At 43.1% G+C, this 23872-nt stretch overlaps 1 protein-coding gene across 8 annotated transcripts in view; it reads right to left on the bottom strand.

Annotated features, from left to right (window-relative positions):
• PTPRZ1 (protein tyrosine phosphatase receptor type Z1) overlaps nucleotides 1–23872 on the bottom strand; it is a 656962-nt gene that overhangs the window by 247856 nt on the left and 385234 nt on the right. For all 8 annotated transcript variants that reach the window (XM_078680698.1, XM_078680707.1, XM_078680718.1 and 5 more), the window contains exon 10: nucleotides 8560–8686. In XM_078680698.1, coding sequence (XP_078536824.1) covers nucleotides 8560–8686 — 127 coding nt within the window. The remainder of the gene's footprint in view (nucleotides 1–8559; nucleotides 8687–23872) is intronic.

Raw genomic sequence — 23872 nt, 5'->3', positions numbered from 1 at the left:
CTTTCTAGTTAGTAAACGTATAGAACCTATGTCAAACCTACATCTCTGGAGCTATAGCGTGCAGTACAGAAACTAGTTAATGCAATGGTACAAAATGTCTTGAGGATCTCAAGGTGAAGTTGAGGCTGTAATTATGGAGATGGCATGGAGCTTTTACATTGCTAAGATCTTAGGTTGAGGGGAAAACACCGAGCTTTACCATCACAAAGCTGTTAGATTAAAGGGAAGACACAAAGCTTTACCATCACATGGCTCTCAAATCAAAATGAAGACACAGAGCTTTAATATCATTGATACTCAACTTGGAGAGAAGGCGCAGAAATTAACCCTGATGTGGCTCTCAAATTGAAGGGAAGACGCAACAAGCTCTTCACCAGATAAAGCATAATGGTAGATATGGGGTGCTCTATATATATGTAGGAATTTGAAGGATGTCTGAAATCGCCAACATCTTATGCATGTATCTATCTGCAGGTATTTTGTAGAAATCTGGTGAAATGAAGTAAGAACCCTGGGAATTCTAGCTTTTCCTTGGTTCCCCAAGAGAACCAAGTCACATGAAGGCTTTTCTTTTCGTAGCATTTTCTCACACCTAGGGTTTTCACAGAAACTATAGGCTACACTCTCCCATCTCTAGTCTTGAATAGACCAACAAAATGAGCTGTTCTAGATATCTGCAATAAAAAAATCTGGATTTTTGGATTTATAAGGCACAGCTAATCACCCAACAAGGTATCCAGGCGCTTGCAGGCCCTGAAGGCTTATTCGAACAGCCAGGTCTTGAGGGCCATTCGGAATTCCAGAAATGTGGTTATGGTCAGGAGGTGCGTGGGAAGGCTGTTCCAGGTCTTTGCTGCAATGTGGAGGAAGGAGAGCCCTCCACTTCTGCTTCGTTATATGCAGGGAGTACGGGCAAGTGAAAGGCAGGTGGAGCGTATCTTCTCGATGGGTGGTGGAAGTTCAGGAGGTGGTTAATGTAGGCAGGTCTTTGGTTGTTTAGAGCCGTGTGTGCGTTGGTCAGCAGCTTGAATTGGCATCTCTTCTGTACCAGGAGCCAGTGGAGATTCCTGAGGTGAAGTGTGATGTGGGCTATTAAGGGAAGGCAGAAGATGAGTCTGGCTGAGGCGTTCTGTGTGGTCTGAAGTCTCTGCTGAAGGTGTGAGGCAAATCCTACATAGAGATTATTGCTGTAGTCTAGTCGGCTGGTGATGACGTCTTGTGTCACTGTGCGTCTCGTGTGTAATGGTAGCCACTTGAAGATCTTATGTAGCATGCGCAGAGTGAGGAAGCAAGCAGAGGAGATGGCGTAGATCTGTGATTTCATGGTGAGCTTGTTGTCAATGAAATTCTGACGTTTCTGGCGTGGTTGGAGGGAGTGGGTGCAGGTGCTAGGTCTGTTTCCCTCCAGGATTTGTTCCACGTGTTGCTTCTGTTGCCAAAGATCAGTACTTCAATCTTGTCTGTGTTCAGGTGCAGGCAGTTGTTTTTCATCCAGTCGACGATGTTTGTCATGCATCAGTGGAAATTGGTTCCAGTGGTGGTGGGTTCATCGGAGAGCGAGGGGATGAGTTGGGTGTAGTCTGTGTAGGAACTTATGTTGAGACCCTGGGATCTGACGATGTTGGTCAATGGGGGTCATATATGCATTGAAGAGTATGGGGCTGAGGGCCACCACAGGTGATGTCCTTCGGTTCAGAGGTGAAAGGTGGGAGGTGGATCCTCTGGGTTCTTCCCGTGAGGAAGGAGATGATCGATCTGAGTGCGTCTCCATGGATGCCGATGTGGTGGACTCTTTCAATCAGTGGTGGGATATGATGTCAAAGGCTGCTGAGAGGTCGAGGAGGATAAAAGCGGCTGTTTTTCCTTGATCAAGGCGAGTAACTTCCTACTCTGAAGACTGTAGAGCCTCCAATATGAGGCAGTGAGGCAACTTTTGCACCTTTCTGTATGGACCTATATCTCACAAACCATCTAGGCACTTCACAGGTTACCCATAGCCAGAAGAACCACCTTCAAGGTACGCTATATTGCGCTTAGGGCTCTCTAGGGCAAGGGTCACTGCTTAATCCAAGCAAAACTCCAAAACTAGTTGCAGAATGGGACATATCTTTCTAGATTGGCATTAGTTCTAACCAACTAATATAAAAGGCGAGCATTGATGTCACCATCTTCTCCATGCAGGAGCAGAATTATAGAATTCCTTTCTGCCAAAGATAAAAACACCCAAGGTCATTTGCGATTCAGGAAGGTGGTAAAGTCCTGGCTCTTCCACAGCAGGTGATACAGGACCAAACTGATGAAGAACCAGAATTAATCTTTTAGGCTCCAGACAAGAAGCCTATTAACATGCATTTCTCAGGACTGTACTGACACAAGACCCAGACTCAAAGTCCCACAAAAGTATAGGAGGCAAAACCACTTGCACAACTATCACTCAGTCTACTTCTGTAACCTTCCTGCATACGTGCAGTCACATGGCTGCAGTGACACAAGAAGAGTTTGCTGCTACTCTTCATGCACAACACTAAAAGGCTTCACACACACACACACACACACACACACACAATCATAAAACAAGATAAGAGCATAAATCTGGTCATCATGCACAAAACAAAACATCTTCCTACATGAAACCTGCTACAGGCTTACCTCTTCCAAACCAGCACAACCTATTGTGTTTCCCATCTGCCTGTGCACTTTGGCCCCTTCTCAAGGGTCTGAAGTGCTTTCATGGTCCATCTTCATAGGGAGTGTGTGGAATGTGGCCCCCAGAAGATATGCATTTTTAGGGGCATCTGTCTTGCAATCTACGAGTCACTGGTACAAATTCCTGGTCTAAGAGGTGCCCAAGAGACCTGGGGCACCCAGTGGAGTCATTGATAATGCAAGTACGAACTGGGTCTGATTAATTTAGGGTTAGGCTTTATAGTGGCTACAACCAAGGATATTTATGGAATAATGTATGGCTATAAAGATGATGATGAGTCAAGCATTGACTAAGGGGTCCTCTCTGGCTGTCAAGAAAACCAAAGTAAACTAGAGGGCTGCAACACTTAAATGTTGGCGTGCACGTCCCATCGTGGAGGAACATCCAGTTCTTGGTTTGGACCAGATTTCACTTTTGGACATAAAGTAGAAGGTCAGACTAGTTCTGATTCAAGATGTTAGGTGTACCGACCCCTGTCTCTGGCGTGCATCAGGTCTCATAGTCCTGGAACCAGATGTTCCAAGAAAGGGTGAGTTTCACTCACGCAAGATGAAGCTACATATGGACCAAGGAGAATGAGCTGGATATTGACTGGCTCTGCAGGAAGTAATTCTAACATGTTCCAGAGCTGAGGTTTATGCTTCTATACCAGGGGTCTCCAACCTTTTCACTAACAAGAGCTAATATGTTCAACAAAAGTCATCCCGAGCTACTAATATTATTAGAGATTTATACATACAAGATTATATTAGTGGCTACATTAGTGGCCACCCTATGCAAGATTACCAGCCATGGTCACCTCACTGCAGGATTGCCCGCAGTAATTAAAAAAAAGCTCAGTCAATTTGAAATGCCTCTAGAAGGTAAATACATAACGACCACAGCTACAATGCCGCATGATTTATAATTCAAATATCAGCTTTAGTAATATTTGGGAAATTATGGGCTCTGAAAATACACACATTTTCATATCAAATACACTCTTTTTAATTTTGGTATTCATATATTAATTCAACCAAACAAAAGCTTCTAATTTAGTAGACTGCACTGCACACGTGGGATCTACTCACAGGTAGTTGGAGAGAGACTGGTAGCTCGCGAGCTACTAGTTGGAGAAGCCTGTTCTATACAATAACTTTTTTAAATGCTTGTCTACATTAAATACCATCAATCTCCTTCCCATTAACATCCTCTTCAAAACTCCCTCTTCACACAGTCCATTTCCCCATTTTTAGCTGGGTATGCAGAGCTTCTTGTTGGGAACGCCAGTCCCACTGACTAAGATATGTCCTTGAGTGGTACAAATGCAAGTACAATACAATCATTCTGCAACAAACTATTCACCCCGAATCATTATAGTGTGCTTCTTAAACACAATGGTCTTTCTAGACACTGATGAATGCCTTTGAGCTTTTGAGATACCAATTAAAAATAAATAGGTTCCTAAAAACTTTAGAAAATGCTTGGTTTCTTAGTGTTGTCATCAGCTGTCTTCGGTAATTGCATATGTTTTTCCTCTGCATTTTTGCTTCTCTACTTATGTCACATTGTTGTTATATATCCTTTCTTTCAATAAAGCTTTCAAACTTAAAAAAAAAATAGGTAGCCTTCCTTCAATTAATCTACCCCCATCAACTTCGCTCTGTGTTACCCTCTCTTCGCCAATGCTGCCTACATACTGTCTTGTGGCTGCATACTGCCCTTCTTTAAACGTCTCCTCAAATCTATAGATACAAGTTCAAATTTGAAGGCGTAGTTCAAGTTAAAGTAAACTTGATTCTGCCAAAGGCCATAAAAGCACACATAAAATGAAAAAACATTGATTAAAAAAATTTCATCTAGTACAAAATCATAAACAATACCCAATTTTCCAATAACAATTCTGAGTTAAATATTTTAAAAAGCCAAGTCAGATGGACTAAGTTATATGTAAAACATTGAAAAATAGCCCTTAAAATTCACATCTCTTCCAAATATAAAAGACTGATTTTTATAAAACGTAAGACTGCAGAGCAGATTTCAGGTGAGCCCAAAGACTGTATGAATATTGGTGGAGTTCAGTTTGTAGAGTCACAAAATTATCTGTAGTGATGGATGTCATATCATATCACATCACAGGAACTAATTATATTATATTATAACCTTCTCACTGTCTATATATGTGACTTCTAACATACATTATTTATAGATTGTTTTCAATCTTTCACTCTCGATTAGATAAAACTGAACCTAAAATGCCACAAGATGGCAGTATTGGGCTAACAATAAACACACTTCCACTGAGATGCCTTTCTCATTTCCGGCATTAGGCTTTAAAAAGCATTTGAAAACATAGTAAAACGTCAGATATGCCAAACCATCCCAACATGCAACTGGCATCTGACACATCTTTATTGTTCATTCTAATCGACTGCACGTTCACTTGGAGCACAGCTCCTGAAATTACGCCCAAGACTTCTCAGCAAACCTCTGAATAACGACAGCAGACAAGGGAAGCACCTTTAACTCATAACAGCTAGGGATTCAAATGCCCGTAGAAGTGCCAACCGCAGTGACAATATTGACACAGACAATGCTTAATTTGTTTTTTTTAAAAAGTGCCAGGACCCTCGTTAGGAGGCCACTGCAGCGTGCACCACCTATTTGCACCTGTCAGTGCTGCCAATGACAGTACCAACATAAGTGCTAATTATCACACACCTACAAGTGTGATAATTCAGGCTACTCCAGGCCCCTAAAGCTATAAGAATGGCTTGATTGGCTGGTATTAATCATTTTAATGTATATTGAATTGATAAACAACTGTTTTTGTGCTTATCTTTAAAATAGGAAAATAGTGCCACAACGTGGCAGACTGTTGTAAGTGCCGGTGTTGACAATTAAGTGCTGGTGCAGAGCACTGGAAACCACTGGCTCAAATTAAGCCCTGTTCAAAACTATTGACCACTGATGACATCACAGGATTGACCCTTTGTCCCAATTCTCATCTCTTAATAACCATTTCAAAAACCTTGAACCTCAGCTCGCCCCCTCAGACCTCTACAGCCTCCTCACTCCACAAATGCCAACACTGACCACCCACTCACCGTCTGGGACCAGCTCACCACGCACAACACCACAGCCATCATGAACTACGTCCACTTAAGAGCAACCACGCACCCTTGCCCCCACCCCATTTTCAACCTCGGGAGCAAGAAGATCAGCAACAAGCTCACTGCCATCTTCAAAGCATTCATCACCATGGCCACCTTCTCCGAAGACTGGAAACACTCAGAAGTCAAACTCTTTCTCAAGAAACCATCAGCTGACTGTAGCAAACTCAAGAACTACCATCCCAACTCTCTGCTCTCATATCTGGCCAATGCCCTTGAAAAAGGCCTCAACCACCAACTCACAGAACACCTGGAGAACAACAATCTCTGGTCACCTCCCAATCTGGATTCTGCACCAACCACAGCACTGAAACTGCCCTGATTGCTGCCATCAATGACATCAGAACGCTCCGTATCCCACTGTATCCCACCACACTCTTATCAAGAGGCTTCATCAGATTGGAATCCAAGGAGACGCCTTTAAATGGATCGCCTCCTTCCTCACTGAAACAATCCAGAGTATCTGCCTACCTCAGTTCACCTCGAAACCCAAGAATATCACCTGCGTCATCCTTTAAGGCTCATACCTCAGCCCCACACTGTTCAATACCTACATAACCCCCTTGGCCAGCATTGTCAGAACCTGTGAATTAAGCATCATATCCTATGCAGACAACACCCAGTTCACCCTTTCAATATCAGAAGACCCTCCCCTACATGGGCCAACTTCCACAGGTGCTTGACGAGCATCGCTAACTGGATGATGAGTAACTGCCTAAAACTCAACACGGACAAAACGGAAGTGCAGATCTTCAGGAACAACACCTCCATGTGGATTGGCTCCTGGTGACCTTCCAAACTAGGATCCTCACTCATTCTGACAGACCGTGCCCACAACCTTAGCATTATCCTGGATAGCAAGCTCACCATGAAAAGCCAGATCAATGTAGTCTCATCCACCTGCTACCTCACTCTTCGCATGCTCCAGAACATTTTCAAATAGCTCCCCATCAACACCAGATGAACCGTCACTCAAGCCCTAGTCACCAGCCGGCTGTACTACGTCAATCCACTCTACGGAGGATCACCACCCTCCTCCTGAAGCGACTGCAGACCATACAGAACTCAGAGGCCAGACTCTTCCTTGACCTCCCCAAAAGGACCCATATCACACCACACCTCAAGAAGTTGCACTGGCTCCCCATTCAGAAGAGATGTCAATTCAAGATGCTGATCCACACCTACGAAGCCCTTCACAATCAAGGACTAGCTTACAGAAACCACCTCATGAGCTTCCATAAAACCTCCAGACACTCACTCTCCACCTGCCTCTTTCTTGCACACAGCCCCTGCATCTGCCAAAGCAACAGTGGAGGGCGCTCCTTCTCCTACATCACTGCTAAGTCCTGGATCGACCTGCCCATTCAACTCCGGACATCATCCTCTCTTCTGGAAATCAGGAAAGGACTCAAAACCAGGCTGTTCAACTGAACCCACTCAAAGCAGCAAGGTCCTCGGTGCCTGGATACCCTTGTGGGTGATATACCATGCTTTATGAATTCTGACTGAGTGTTATGTGAGAATAAGCCTATGGCCAGGTCTGGAAACTACAAAAAGTGAACAGAAATCTTGGTACTGTGATTGCTTTCTGCTCCTGCCACTGCTTCAGACTTGTCAGAAGGGAAGACAGGGCGGCCATTATTAACCCAGGCTTGAAACATTATCAAGGTCTGGAGCTCGTGCTTCAACATTTGTTCACAGTTTTTAAAGGAAGGTTGCTTTTTCATTAATAAAGTGGCAGATAAAACAGTTAATACCACTTGATGACACCAAATGTTGGATCCGCCATGTTTTCTCCTTCCCACTCATCCAAATAAAGACAGCACCTCAGTTTTTTGACTGAGCTAAGAAAAAACATTTGACATTCCTGCACTGCTTTAATGTCCTATAGGTCTGTATTAGAAAACTCAGTGCTAGAGGTACCAAAGAGCAGGTTCAGTCAATATAAGTGAAGTTTTGTATTACGGTTTCCGCACAAAATAGGATCCTGTAATACCATGAAGACGAACATTGAGCATCTCTGAAATATAGTGTGTTGGGGTGGTAAGTGAAAGATTTTTCATGCTCAATGCTGGAGTTTTTAGAATTACTTTATTGGGTATGAACTAGATTTTTATATTTCACTGCATTTCTACTTTAAACACAGAATACTGAATTGTGTTTGCACTAGTCGTGGACCTATGCGGTGACCCTGTGCAACTTATTATATAGCTCACTTTCTGTGCATCAAAAGTAACAATTGCATACAATGGGTAACAGCTACAAAAACCCTAGCTAATCCCTAACTGATGTTTGGGGAGCTGTAGAACCATAATATAACAGAATAAGAAGCAGGAAACCCCATCACCATTCAGAGTTTAAAGTTCATGCCCCAGCTGGAGTGCCTAAAATACAGAACAGTCAAAATATTGAACGTGTATAATTACATTCAAAAGCCATGAGCCAGTTTAACAGTTATAAAGATTTCAGAATTATATATTTTGACAAAAAATTATTTCAAAGCCATACTAAGCTCTGGCTATCACAAATTTCAAAGTTGAGACAAAACAATGCCAATGCACTAAAAGAGTTTACAGCCTTTGACTATTCTGATTTCAGAACTCCAGCTGGGTACTGAGCCCAGGATGACAACTGGTTTGCAAAGATAAGGTTATTAGCCTTTATCAGGTGTGAAGGGATTGAGCCGACATTGAGACTCACCAGGGTCATCCAGGGGCATGTCGACAATCACCTGGTCGCTGTACTTCCCATACAGGCCGTTGTTGCAGACGGCCACCACCTGAAGAACGTAACTTGTGTTTGGAAGCAGATCATTGAGAATAGCACCCTATAAAAGAAATAATTCTGTAATGAGCAATGGCAGTTTTTAATAGTACTCCAACAAGCACCCTAGAAAAAGGAAAGTCTTTATGACAATTTCTATCAGTAGGAGAAATCAAACCCTAAGCAAGCATTGGCAAAGGCTATGGGCCCAATTCACAAACTGTATTTTGTAAAAGGTAAAGTAGTACTACAGTAGTAATACTTTCTACAAAAGGTAACTCACAAACCTACAGGTGTAAATCTCGACCTTCACCTGTCCTACATTTTGAATGGGAGATCCTCACACGTGTATGTTTACTTAGTAGTAAATGTGGCAGTGACCTGGGAGAGTGGAGAAAGGGGTATACTTACTACAAATGGGAGTGGTTTAGGATTTAGAGTGGGCACAAGGGGATTATAGGGAGGGACTGAGACTCACTTACGAAAGAGTAAGCCCTTTGCTATTCACACCCTACAATTCTAAACTTGCTATAGCCAAAATGGGCTCCTACTATTTTATTAGCTAGTAAATCTACTCCGGCTCAGACTATTTCATGTTAAAAAGATTTGTATAAACAAAAACAAATATTATTCTACGGTAAACTATTTGACAACCTTTTAAAAATGTTAAAATAAATGTGATTTAATTAAAAAAGCAATTATAGGAATTTCAATTAAACCTGTACATTACTTTTGATAATTGTTAATGAACAGTAAGTAAATATAAACACATTAAATATATTTTTTTTATAAATCTTTAAATTTAATGTAATCTATTTAAATCAATTAAACATTTAAATTACAATTATGTTCATGATGCTGCAGAATTTGTATGTTGTACTACATTTAGAAAAAATAAGTTAATTACAATAAATATATAACATGTATTTACATCAATATTTAACATTAAAACGGTACGGCATATTTTAAAAAAAAAGGTTAATACTCTTTTAACATTTTCCCTATCCTATGCCACAAGGATAACTCTGCCTCGGTGTCATAGAACACTGTCTAACTATTAAAAGTTATTAGCAGTACGTTTACACTATTAGCTTAATTTTGAATTTAATAATTAATAAATTATACTTTAAAAAAAAAGATTTATTGAAAACAATCCCACCTAAAGTTAAATGAATGCATTTATTTATTATGTATTAAAAAGTACAACACATAATGTATAGAATCAATCTAAATAAATGTAATCATCTTATTAAAACATTATAGTTACATTGATTTTTGGATTTAAAAAGTTACTAAAGTATTTTAGTATTGATTAATATATTTTTATTTATATACACATGTTTAGCATTAAATACAATGTATACATTTAAGGAAAAGTCAAAACAAATGAACGTACTTTACCATTTGTTGTTATGGGGTTGTATTTTAAGTCTTTATCTTCATTATTTTCTCTTTTCACTGCTTGATTATTTGTTATTATTTCCACTGGTTGCAATATTGGTGGTTGGCCAAGAGTGGTGGTGTAGGACTTACTGCAGATGTGATCTACCCCTGTTTTGGGTCCTTTGGACTGTAATAGCTTTACACTTGTAAATTTGGCTCCATCCCACAGTTTCAGGCGGTATAGTCATGTAAGCCTATACTTTGTAATAAATTCACACTTCAAAATGGTGAGTAGCCAAAAGTACTAAGGGGCTCATTTATGAGAAAGTCATGCAATGCAACGCAGCAAGTCACAGCGTTGTGTGGCACTCCGGGAAAGGACAGGAATGCGCCGTATTTAAGGCAATACAGTGCATGCCTGCCCTTTCCCATTGCTGGCGCCGTTTTGGCAGCCTAGTTCGAGGGTGCCTGTGCTGCATTGTTTTTGTGCAGGAAGAGACACCTTCATGCACAAAAAGAATCCTGGTAGGCATATTCCTCTCTATGTTTACTGCAGAATGCAGGACACTGAAGCACATACAGAAAGAGGAAGAACGAGGAGGGATAGAGATATTTCTCCTAATTACACCGACCCCAGAAGGCTTATCTTTTTAGCTCATCCCAGGTTTACCAGTTCTGGTAAATCTGAGAATGTGTCAAAAACCATGGGATTTGCGTGGGAAAACTCATGCAGCTTCCATGGAACTTTACATGTGTAAATTTACACTTATGAATATGCCCCTAAGTGTACGACTTGCATTGTATTGATGCCAATTCTGTGCAAAATGAAGGCATGCCTGTAATACACACAGTAGACAGAGGGTGGCACCATTGTAGCATGTATATGATATCATAAAATAGAAAATCACGACATTCACTTCGCTAGCGAAATACTGTAAAGTCAAATGAACAGCGTAATCTTCTGCAATATGCCGTGGCATTAGTGATTGCAACAGATACCTCAAGTTCTTTGTAGGCAGACATCAAAAAAGGAAATATTCGGCATAGGCAAAGGTAGTTTTCATCAGTAAGCCATCTACCATCCTAAAAATACTACTATTCTTTATAATTAATCTCCAATGGACATTAACAATCTTGAGTTTTTCCTCTTTACGGGTGTATTAAAAACTTTCTTCAGTGGCTTACACCCTACTTTAATTTCTCATTAGATCCATAATTAACTCAGAGATCAGATGTCATGTCCTCAAAAAGATTCAAACGTTTAGGGACTACCTTCAATTCTCTTAAATAAATGAAGATAAAAAATGCCTCGGAATTGCCTCACTTAACACAAGACCCTTGAAATGGCTTCAAAAGTATGTGATTCACTGAACTGACCTCCCTCAGCACAGCTCCTAATTTGCCCCATGTTACTCTTTGAGGAACCACAAGGCGCCCACCATGTTCTAGAGAAGTAACATAGTACCTAATAATTAATTAGCCTGGAAAATGTGAGTGTGATCTTATAAACAGAATCCTTCAACTCAGTAAGTGTGGTCGTGGCAATGAATACATCGTAGGTCTTTAGATTTGCTTCTGAGGTCATTGTAGTGGCCATGAATAATGCAGCAATTTAATACCCAGCCACTCTTAGTTTTGGAGCTCCTGAATTTTTTCCATGAAATCCTAACCCCCTTCAATGCCCATTTAAACATTCTTATCCATGAATGTGAAACCTATACCTGCTGTTTTAAGATATTGACATCAAACAAGCAAGTCATTTTGGGAAGAGTAACCATCTGGATGGTTTGTTCTTTTTACAGTGAGTGGACAACAAATGACTGATATTGACAACAGCAGAGTCACTATACATGATGTTAGTTTTTACCTACGTCAAGGAGTACTGAGTATTCCATTTCAATAAGTCATTTTTTCTATTGATTAGTTAGTTAAAACCATAACAATATCTCAATATTAGTATCTCTGACTTACCCTCAGATACCCAGAGCCTAAGATGTCGGCAAAGTTCCTTTCTCCCTACTTAAGGACCAGGAAGAAAGAGTCTAAATCTGTAGTTTTGAACAATTAACATTCAAATATATCATCCTCTGGCCATGTTTGTTTACAAAATGTATAATTTATTTGTCGTGTTTACCAAGTTCTGAAAATAGTTTGAAGTACTGATGAAATATAGCAGGAGAAACAGAGCCCTTTTGTCTTGTATCTCAGGATATTAGGAATCTGTTTGTCTGAGACCCACACATTTCCACTCTTGCTGAGTAACTATGGACCTAATTTAGAGTTTGTCAAAATGTGACGGATATTCCGACCTCGGTATTACAAGTGCCATAGGCTATAATGCACTTTTGTTACAGCGAATGGGATACCTGTCACACTTGTGATCGATAGATCATCCAGCAAACTTTGGCAATTGAATAGTTAAACACAAACCGATGTAGCTTTGAATGCTAAATTGATTGTATTGAGTCAATGACCTAGGATCCCTCATTCTAAAATACAAATGAGTTGTTTGGCATTAATCTCACCTGACTTGGAATAGCTAGGTTGTGGCTTCAAAAAGATCCTCCAGATCTTGGTGGATCCAGGTGGCAGGAGTGCATGACATTATGAGGGTTAGAGATGTCTATTATACAAAGTATCACAGTAAACTTATGAGAATTTGGGATCCTATGAAAGACTGGCTGCAGACTCTAATTCCTGGTTACTCTCCTAAAATGTTTAAGGTTTATTAGCTATGATAAATTTGTACCACACATGGCACTTTATTATGTAACTGAAAAATAGTCTAGTATAACTGTATTAGATGCTTTGATACTTTCTTCATTTAAAAAAAGGAAGGAATCTGTGCAAATTCCACAAGTTTTCTATTTGTGTGTGAATAGCTAACTTGTATGCATTACACACTCCATCTTGCTATGCCCTCTTTTGAAATAAGATTGCTCAGCTGTGTAGCTGCAAAGGGAACAAATAATTGTTTTATTTTTCCTGGGGGGTTGGTTCTGTCAATGAACCACACGAGCTCATGTTTGACATCTAGAAAGTGTAGTGCTCTTTATGTCCTGCTTTAAAGATTTTGAAAGAGTGCTCACTTGTTTGAATACGTTGAAAAGGTGATACTTCCTTTCTATGAAAGTGTAGGTGAGAAAATAAGACTTCTTTGTTTTTGTGAACCTGAATACAAGGTAGCTACAGATAGTGCTTGTAATTTTCGAACTCAATAAGGAAGTGATTGTGTTCTCAAAGGCAACATTCCGAGGTAATGCTTGTAGTGGGCTTGAATGTAGTGCTTTAATTGGTGGAGACATTAACCTTGTTGAGTCTGTATTTAGATACCACTTGCACACCCAGGGTTCTCTTGCCGATACCCTTACCAGGAATGCTTTGCTAAAAAGAAATTTCAAGACAATAATGGATTGTTTGTTTTGTAAATAGGCAGCTAGGGTTGATTAATATTTGCAGTAGAGGTGTAAGCACAGACAAATGTCTCTGTCTGCTTTATCCACATAGCATTCCTTAACGAATGGGCTGTGGAAGAAAGCATGACCATTTTTTGTTTTAAAATATAGCAAACAGACCAATATTGTAGACTCATCTGTGAAATTAAATTTGAGAATTCTGAAGATTCATCTTTCACTCGTTTGTTTTGATTCTGCCTGCTGGGTAGGTCTGCAGAGTGGTAATCTGTGCATGGAAGGTGTTCTGCAAGGAAGTACAATGTGCAAGTGAGCACTCAGAGCCGAATTTGTTGAGAGATATGAGAAAGAACTAACAACTGTGGGCCGGTTTCACAAAGGGCCTTTGCACTCATGGCGGGGGCCCTGCAGTAATGGCAGGAGCCCAGCTCTCATTGCAGGGTATACGCATAGCAGTTTCTCATTGTGGGGGTCCTGCCACAAGTGTGGGCCCCCGCAACGACTGCGGGCCTCTGGCACGAGTGCGGAGACCCTTTGTGAATCGGTCCCTCAGTTTAAATGCAATACATATGGGTCAGTCTTGCTGTGCAGACATTTCTGCAAAACCTCTAGTGCTAGAAATACTTTAACACACTGATGTGTAACAATTGTTCTGCATTGGTCCATTTATCCTTTACAATGAATAAAGCAAGGTGGGATTCCCATCCCTGAAACGCAGTCTCCATGTCAAATGTTAAATGTGGATGGGGATATGCAAAGAGTTGCCCCGTTGTGAGAGTTAGTGCCAATAAGACTTCCGAAAACAGGAGGCAAATCCTTGGAGTCATTTTGGTTCTGGGTTAGAGAGATGCAGGCCCAAACCTTCACACTATCAGGCAAGGAGAGCAGCAGGTCAGCACAGCAGAGCAGGAAACCAGCAGAGTGCCAGCCCTTTCAGCAGCACAGCAGTCCTTCTTCCTGGCAGATTATCCACAGGTCTAGAAGTGTACTGAGGTGGTGGTGCCTGAGGGACAGTATCTATTAGGTGCCCTGGTTCTGGAAGGTGGGAGAAGCTTCTAGAGAGTGACTTTGAAGTGCAGGGAATCCCCTTGCTCCCCTGCCCTGGCTCCAGGCTGGCTGGAGTGACAATACAGGATTGTTAGGCCTGTTGTGTGGAGACAGTGCACGGCCTGTTCAGGTGCTTAGCTCCGCAACCCCGCCCCATCAAGCCAGTTAATGGCCCATTACGGCCCATCAAGGCAAACCGAAGCCCCCATTGCATGTGGCTGTCTAGAGGGAATGCACAAAGCCCAGTTGTCACCCACCCTACACGTGTATTCAGAGACAGGCAGAAGACACCAAATGGATAAAGTAAGAAAATGCCAACTTTCTAAAAGTGTAATTTTCAGACTTACAACTTACAACTGGACTTTACTATAAGTTGTGATTTTAAATTGTGAGTCCAGGGACACTAAACTTGAAATATCTATCTTTTCCCATTTGGAAATTACCCTTATAAAATGTAATAAGGTAATCCCAATGTTAACCTATTGGAGAGATAGGCCTTGTAACAGTGAAAAATGTTTTTCACTACTTGGACATGTAAAACTTTTAAATACATTGCACCTTGGCCTTGGGGCTGTCCAGGGCCCACCTTAGGTGACTTTCATGTCTTAAAATGGAAGGTTTGGGCCTGGCAAGAGGGTTAACATCCCAGGTTGACATGGCAGCTTAAAACTGCACACACAGTCTCTGCAGTGGCAGGACTGGACATGTTTAAAGTGCTACTTAAGTGGGTGGCACAATCAGTGCTGCAGGCCCACTTGTAGTATTTAATTTACAGACACTGGGCACATGTAGTGCGCTTTACTATGGACTTATAAGTAGAGCTCCCGGTTTAATGGTATTTATTTTTTTAACATTTCCGTCTGCATTTATCCATATATTCATTTTTTGCCTATCTTATTGGTATTTATCAATATTTATGTTGTGTTTTGCGTATATATTGAGTCATAAAATGATATATATCTGCATTTATTTAACTGATAAACATGCACTCATACTTTGCTGGCTGTCACATTTTAGGAAATTGAGTAGCCAAATATAGCAAAACACAACACCTTAAGGTAAATATGAGCATTATGAAACAAATATATGTTAATATGCACCTGCAGTTAGGGAAACTTTAACCTATTCTTATCTTCCCATGCTGCCTATCTGCTCAGCTGTTGTCCTAAAAATCACGAAAAGCAGCATGGAAAGTCACCCACAAGAAGCAAATTTTTCTGTATTTTTCGGCTTTTAAAAATAAATACAGACAGGAAACACTTTGTTTTCTGTCTGTAATTATCTGTAAAAATCAGTAAAAATGGAAAAGAAAATTGAATAAACCAATTATGGCTAAGCCGATGTTACAACATTTTAAGGAGAGAGCACAACGACTTTAGCAATGGTTAACAGAGCCCTAAAGCCGGCAAAAATTAACTCAGCACAACAGGGGAGGAGGAAGGCAAACGGTTTGGGGTGACCCTGCAGAAATGGCCAGGTCCAACATTGTTGGCTTGTGCCTACCTGGAGACCGTATAACTCACATGTAAACATGCACTTGGAACAAGCTCTATGAGCACAGCCATCAACAGTTACATCATTATTCTAACTGTTAGGGATTGTAATGCCTGAAATTTGCAATCAGTCTCTGAACTGCTGGTACTCTCTCCACTCTTAGGAAAGCAAGCCTGCGATAAATAGGTGTTTAAAGTTGCCCCTAGATAGTGTTGGTTCTACAGAGAAATCAGAAACGACTTTTGACATTGATTGTGAGCCCTATCAGTTGGAGCATTGCTGCCATGGCATCCCTTTTGCCTTCCAATTGTCTAGATACAGATCAACATAAATTCCTTGGTGGCGAGGTAAGACACCGCTATGGGAAGACGTTTGGTAAACTCTCTGTGCTTAGTTTATTTCAAGAGTCAACAGAAAACTGATATTTTTTGCACCTACCATAAATCAAAGGCACCTTGACCAACTTTGCCCTTCAGGTCGAGTGTTCCCAGTAAGGTCTCTTTTTACTGTAAAGTTGCAATTTTAAAGTCTGTGGTCTACGAGCTAGGATAGGATGCAGAGTGCCATCCTTTTTTTTTTTTTTGTACATCTTAACAATGCGTTACCATAAACATGTGGCAGGTCATACATTCCAAATGGACAGTCTCTTCCGACATTATTACATGCAAGAGGCAATAATCAAACTACATCCAGTGGGACACATAGAAATAATAAACCATATTTACGGGTGTGACGTTCCCATACAAAGTAGGAGCAGCAATGGCACATGTCCGCCCTAAGCCCGACCAAACCAGTCAGGGGAGCCACAGATCCCTCTTCTCCCACCTCCCAGCCCAAGCAACCTCAATTACACTACACTTCAAAGTGGGACAGGCACCGAGGGTGCATCCCGTTTCCATCAAGCGTTATCTACGGTAGTGGCATCTAGCTCTTCCCAGTCGCGTTGGAGTAAGTAGCCTTGAAGTGGTCCCCATATGTCCTTTGGTCTGGACACCCGTGGAAGGAGTACCTACCGCATATGTAGTTGTTTGATCCTGGCAATACAACATGTCTGCTAACCAACTTAGGGGCCCGCCCCCTACCCCATCTACAAGCAACTTGGCGATTAGCAAGTAACAGAGATATAGCTATGAACTTTCGATAGGATTTAGGAATCTGTGCTGTGTAGCTGAGAAGGGCCATCATGGGATCCATTTTGAGTGTATAATTGATCATTTTCCCGAGCTCTTTGTAAACTTGGCCCCAGAACTCCTGCACTGCTGGGCACTCCCTTGCAAGATGTAAAAACCCCGCCCCTTCCCTACCACATCTATCACACCTGTCATGATCTTGGAGGTGAAAGCGATATTTTTTGGCAGGGGTGTAATACAAACGCTGCAGGAACTTGAAATGTATAACCTGCAACCTGCAACTAGCAGAGATTTGCGAGGTTTGTGTACAGCAGTAATCCCATTGCTCATCAGTTATCTCGGACCCTAGCTCCTCTGCCCAATGTGTGTGCCCGGGACTCGGGACATTTTCCTGTTGAGCGCGGATACATTTGTATAGTTGGGACACTAAATGCTTCCTATCTGTGGATCCCAGCATATTGTGTAATGGGACGAGATTTGCTGGCTCTCATGGTAAAATCCGGGAGGACCTCTTTCGTACCTTGTCTCAATCGTACATAAAGAAATAGGTCTAGCGGGGTAGGCTGTATCCGCTGAAAGAGATGCTCTGAGGATCGAAACTTGCCCGCATGGAATAGGTCTCCCCACACAGTGACATGAATACACGTGCATAGATTTTCCCCCCCTTTTCCTGTAGCAGGGATATGGCAGGGTGATACATCAAGGGCAGCCGGGAAGAGTAGAGGATGGGTTGAGAGAGGACGTCTGTTATACGATGCCATGCACCCACCGTACTTGTGACCACAGTGGGAGGTGTAGTGCGCGCCCATTTAGGTCCTTGTATAATGCCATTTAGCGGCATAGGATCAGCGAGCTAATCCTCCGTGGCTACTTGCGGCATATATCTAGGGGGGTGTAACTAGTAATAGGCATACTGGACCTGGGCTCTCAAGTAATATATCTCAAAATCCGGTATGTCAAACCCACCCAGGTCGTATGGATTAGTCAAAGACTTCCAATTGAGCTGAGGCTGTTTCCCCCCCAGAGTAACCTAGTCAGCTCAGCCCGTAAAGTTTTTAAAAAAATAGGACCCAGGATGGTAGGGTATGTTTAAGAATAAATATAAAAATTGTGGGAGCACAACCATTTTGATAAGGGAGGCGCGACCCGCTAGTGACAGAGGGAGCAATATCCAGCTTGTGACATTGCAGTTTAATTTCGTGATAGCTGTACCACAGTTAAGTCGTATCGTCTCTTCCCTATTCCTAGTCACCTCTATGCCTAAATAGCGAAGGTCCGTGTCACACCATTCTAAGGGGAAGTCAAGCTGGAATTTGGGAACTGCTGGCATAAGAGGGAAGACCTGCAACTTCCCCCAATTGATGCTAATACCATATAATCTGCCAAACACAATACATTCCCGCAGGAGGGGATTATTATTCTGCTGAGGATCCCGAACATATAATGTCATGTCATCCACGCATAGCAAAATTAATATTTGGCGGAGACAACAACGAAATGCTTTTTCCTGATGGCATTGGCGAAGCCTGCAGGCCAACGGCTCAACTACTATAGCGAATAACAGTGGGGATAATGGTCACCCCTGTGGTGTGCCCCTCGAGATAGAGAGCGCAGAAGACATGTGGCCATTAATGAACACTTTAGCCGTTGGTTGACTGTACAGTAACTTTAGCCAAGAAACAAAGATCTGCGGAAACCCCATGCGCTGCAACACTACAAATAAATAATCCCATTCTACAGAGTGAAACGCCTTGGTGGCGTCTAAACAAACTGCTGCTAGAGGAAGTTCCGGCGCTACATTCTGGACTAGAGAAAACAGGGTACGGAGATTATGGGAAGTGGCTCTGCCAGGGACGAAGCCCGATTGATCGGGTAGCACTAGCTTATCTAATAGCAGAGTCAGTCGATTAGCTAATACTTTAGCCAGTATTTTTGTATCACAGTTGATCAAAGATAATGGTCTGTTTGCATCACTAGAGCTGGGGCTTTTCCAGGCTTCAATAGAGAGGTAACAAACGCTTCCCTCATTGAGGGGGGAGTATCCCAACTTCAAGGGATTCCTCATACACCTCCTTAAGGACTGGTGCCATTATATCTATGTAGCTCTTATAAAATTCCGCAGGAAGACCATCTAACCCTGGTGCCTTCCCGTTATTTAGTTGCATGATTGCTTCTCTGATATCGTCGACCTCACATGGTAGAATGAGGAATTCTCTTTGTGTATCCCCTAACCACCCTAGCGCTAAATCTCCCATGAACCTATCCACCTCCAATGCTCCATGCCGCTGCAAGGTGTAGAGTGTTTTGTAGTGTGCAGTGAAGACTTCAAGTATATCCTGCGTATCTCGGTGTATGATCTCCCCTGGCCCCTCTATCTCCAATATGTTGGAGGTAAATCTCTGGCATCTCGTCACCACTGCCAGTGCCATCCCTGGTCTCTCTCCCTCCCCATATTTACGGGCCACCCAGTGTCATCCTTTGAATTTTGCCTCCCTGTCCGCCGTCTCTTCATACTCCGACAGCTCCTCCGTACTTCTTTTTATACCTGCCCCGCCGCCCCCCCTCCATGTTCCTTTCCAATGCTTTCATTTCCCGCTCTAATCTTTGAAGTGTTCTTTGAATATCCCTTAGGACCCCAAAACCTTTAGATATGCAGAACCCCCTGATCGTTACTTTATACGCCTCCCAAATCATTTCCATGTTATCCACCGAGCAATTGTTTTTAGCACAAAAATCTTCTATTTCCTCACCCAACTCACTTTGGAAAACTGCATCTGTTAATGCCCGTGGCTGCAGTCTCCAGGAGGGCTTCGGTCTACCATACCCCGGCAATACAAGTGCTAGTTTCACCAGACAGTGGTCTGAAAAGGTTTGTGCAGGATGGATAACATTCCGGATATTAGGCCCCAGCCCCCATGAAACTAAACAATAGTCAATGTGTGCCCAAGTGCCCAAGTACGATGTGAACTGGGTGCCCTCTTTCAGTTGGGGATGAGTATAGCACCAACTGTCTATTGGTCCGCCTTCTTCCATAATTCCCCACATTACCTCCTGGGAGCGGTTTTACTGGTGCATCTGTGGGCTAGTTCTGTCAACGGATGGGTTCAGGCCACATTGAAATCCACTCCCCCCCATATTAAGTGAGTGGATCCTTCTGTGAGAATCTTACCCCATATCGTCGTATAAAATTCCGGGGTGTATATATTGGGACTTTAACAATTCGCTAATATTACCGTTTCCCTACCCAACCTCTCCCATGCTATAACATACCTCCCATGGGGGTCTTCCATCGCTCCCATTAACTCAAAGAGTGTCTGCTTTTTAATCAGTATGGCCGTACCCCAGGCATAAGAATAATAGGAAGCAAATAATCTTATGCTTGCCCATTTACTGGCGAACGTGCTTGACGATTTTGAATTCATGTGCATCTCCTGTAACATAGCGATTTGTATCTGCTGTCTGTCTAAGTATGCCAACAGCTGCCTACATTTTCTCGCGTCCCCTAAGCCCTGATGTTTCATGATAGTACTTTTAGTGTACAGTCTTCACCCATAACCATCTCTCCCTCCTGACCCATGCCCTGCAAATACATTCAATGCCACGTCAGTCAACTGCCATTCTGTTGGTTCAATACATCGAAATAGAACATGCCTGCTGATAACAACCCCGGCCATGCCTCCCCCCTCCCACTGAAGCATCCCAATCATGCCAGCTTCCCCCATCCCGCCCCCCTTCCCATCAACAAACAACCTAACTTCCATTGGTGATATCCCAGGTTAAAACAGGTAAGTCCAAGTAGAACAATTATGGGGTACACCCGTGTGAGTATGGTCTGGTGGGTGGCCCACGATTTCCTCTCACTCCACCAGGCAACCAGCATTACCGCCCTCCCTCCTGGATGAGTGTCGAGGGTGTCCGGTTATTTAATCATTTTACGTCCTTCTCCACACCTGTTAGATCTGGGGGTCTCTAGTTGGCAGAGGTAGGTACCACTGTCCAAATAGGGACCCTTGCTTCTAGTCAGGGCAAGGAGATAACCCTCTGAGATAACCTTCGCTCACCCTCTAGGTAGCTTGGCGCGAGCAGTCTAGGCTAACCAGAGGCAATGCGTAAAGTATTTGTACCAACACTCACAGTAACACAGTGAAAACACCACAAACTGACTCCACAACAGTTTAGAAAAATAAAGGTATTTTTAATCTAAACTACACAAGACCAAAACGACAAAAATCCAACATACACAGTTCAAGAATATGGTTTCAAAAAGAGTTCTTAAGGTTGCGTTAAAGTTCTTCAAGTTGCGGTAAAATAAACCACAGATGCGTGAAAAGTTCACAGTTGCATCACGTTTACTCACAGTACCTTTAGTTGCAACAAAGTTCCAAAAGCAGAAGCTGGTGCGGTGGAAAACAAGCGATGCGTTGCTCCTGAAACCCTGGGGAGGCGATGCAACAGCCCCGCTGCAGCAGCGGGCGTGTTGCGGCGAATCCGGTCTGTATGGGGAGGAAGGCCACTTGTATGGATTCCGGTGCGTAGGTTCCGTAGGAAGTCTGTTCTCGCAAAGGCACGATGCGACGATCTCGTAGGGGCTGCGACGATCTCCGGGGCGACGATGCGCGGTCCAGCGGGGATCCTCTCTCTCGCAGCTCCTCGATGCGTTGATTCTGCGACGACACTCGCAGCGACGTGATACGACCCGCAAGCAAGCGGTGCGGCGATCTCACCCAGCGACGACAGGCTCTGCGACGATACTCGCAGCGATGTTCGATTCTCCCGCACTGGTCTGGTGCGTCCCGCAAACGGAGGATGCGACGTCTCTGGCAGCGGCGTCAGGCGCTGCGACGATCTCGACCTCCGTAGCGGCGGGAAACTTCTCGCACTGTCGGGGATGCGCTCCGCAAGCGAGCGATGCGACACTTTTCAGTTTCAAAAGTCACTCAAGCTTAGTTTCAAGCTTCCCAGCACAGGTACAACCTCCAGAGGCCCCACAACTGGATCAAGCACTCTAGGAGGGACAGAACTCTCTCAGCAGAGTTCAGGGAAGCTGGGGGGTGAAGTCCTTTTGTTCCTGGGACTTCAAAACAGGGAGCCAGCTCTTCTCAGGCCCTTGGAGATTCCTTTCAAGACAGGGGACACAGCAAACAGCAAAGTCCTTCCCCTCTCCTTGGCAGCAAAGCAACAGGTCAGTCCAGCAGAGCAACAGCAGGACAATCTTCCTTCTTCAGTTTCAGCTTTCTCCTTGGCAGAGGTTCCTTCTTGATTTCCAGGATGATCTAATTTTCTGTTGTCAGGGGTCCTGTACTTATACCCCTAAAGTCTTTGTTCTCTTGGTGCATGTGGGCCCTGAGCCCGGTCTAAACCAGTTCTGGGTGGATCCTGAGCACTTTGTTTTGCTGGCTGCATCTTTCCTTTCAGAGTGAGGGCAGGGTCCTCAGCCGCCAAGCAGGGGGGTGGAGCCAGCATTGTGGAAGGCAGGCACAGCCCTATTCAGCCCAGGTGCTAACTCCTCCCACCACTCCAGTTGCAACTGCAGTCATTCAGCCTAGTGCTGACTCATCCATCCTGCTGGGGAATTCCCCAGCCCCTCTCACTCACAAACCAGACAGTCAATACACAAACAGGCCCAGGCACACAGAAGGGTTACACAAGAGAACAGCAACTTTCTAAAAGCGCTGTTCTCAAACACAGGATCTAAAAACAATCTTTCCTAAAAGATGTTTTATTAAATTCTGAGTTCAGGGATACTAGATACTTATGTCCTATCTTGTTCCTATGAGAAGAAATGCTGTTAACCACTGTAGCCAGCATCCCTCATGTTAACCTATGGAGCAAGATAGCCTTACAATAGTGAAAAACGAAAATGGCTGTAATTCACTACCAGAACATGTGACCTGCACCAGTACATGCTCTACCTTTCACATACACTGCACCCTGCCCAGGGGGGTACCTTGGGCCTTCCATAGGGGTGGCTGATGTGCACGAAAAGGGAAGGGTTAGGCCTGATCAGTAGGGACACTGACCAGGAGGACATGGCAGTTCTAAACTGCCCATAGGCACTGCAGTGGCAGGCCTGAGACACCATTTTAGAGCTACTCCTGTGGGTGGCACAATCAGTGCTGCAGGCCCACTAGTAGCATTTGTCATCACCAGCCCTGGCACACCCAGTGCACTTTACTAGGGACTTCATGGTGATACAAATATGCCAAACATGTATATTCAATCAGAATAACAATTTACACAGGGAGCACTTACACTCTGGCACTGATCAGCAGTGGCAGAGTGTCCAAAGCATCTAAACCAGCAAAAACGAAATCCAGCACAGCATCAAAAATACAGGAGGTAGAGGCAAAAAGATAGGGGAAACCACGCCAAAGATGCCAGGTCTAACAACACCTATATCTGAATAGTTATAGTGAGTTCAATGACTAAATTCTCTTGAATTCATCGTTACACTCCATTTTACAGCACTCCATACTCAAGTGAAGCGTGAGACGAGTATCAAAATAGTGGACACCAACTTGTCTCCACACTATTCTACATCCGATGTCTGTGTTCCTTCCGCATCTGAGGTTGCATGCTTTTGTTTCTTAGTCTTCTTTAGAAAGTCTTCCACTTATTGTGGCATAGTGTAGATTCTGTGCGCCCCCTGGTATGTGATATGCATCCGAGCTGGGTAGAGTAATGCATATGCAATTTGAGCCGCTCTTAGTTTCTGCTTCACCTGGATAAACTTCTGTCTTTCCTCTTGGACATGCAACGTAAAATCAGGGAACATAGTGAAGG

The sequence above is a fragment of the Lissotriton helveticus genome, chromosome 1_1 (genome assembly GCF_964261635.1).
Source record: "Lissotriton helveticus chromosome 1_1, aLisHel1.1, whole genome shotgun sequence".
Lineage (NCBI taxonomy): Eukaryota > Metazoa > Chordata > Amphibia > Caudata > Salamandridae > Lissotriton > Lissotriton helveticus.
This window is presented reverse-complemented; position numbering and strand designations above follow the sequence as displayed.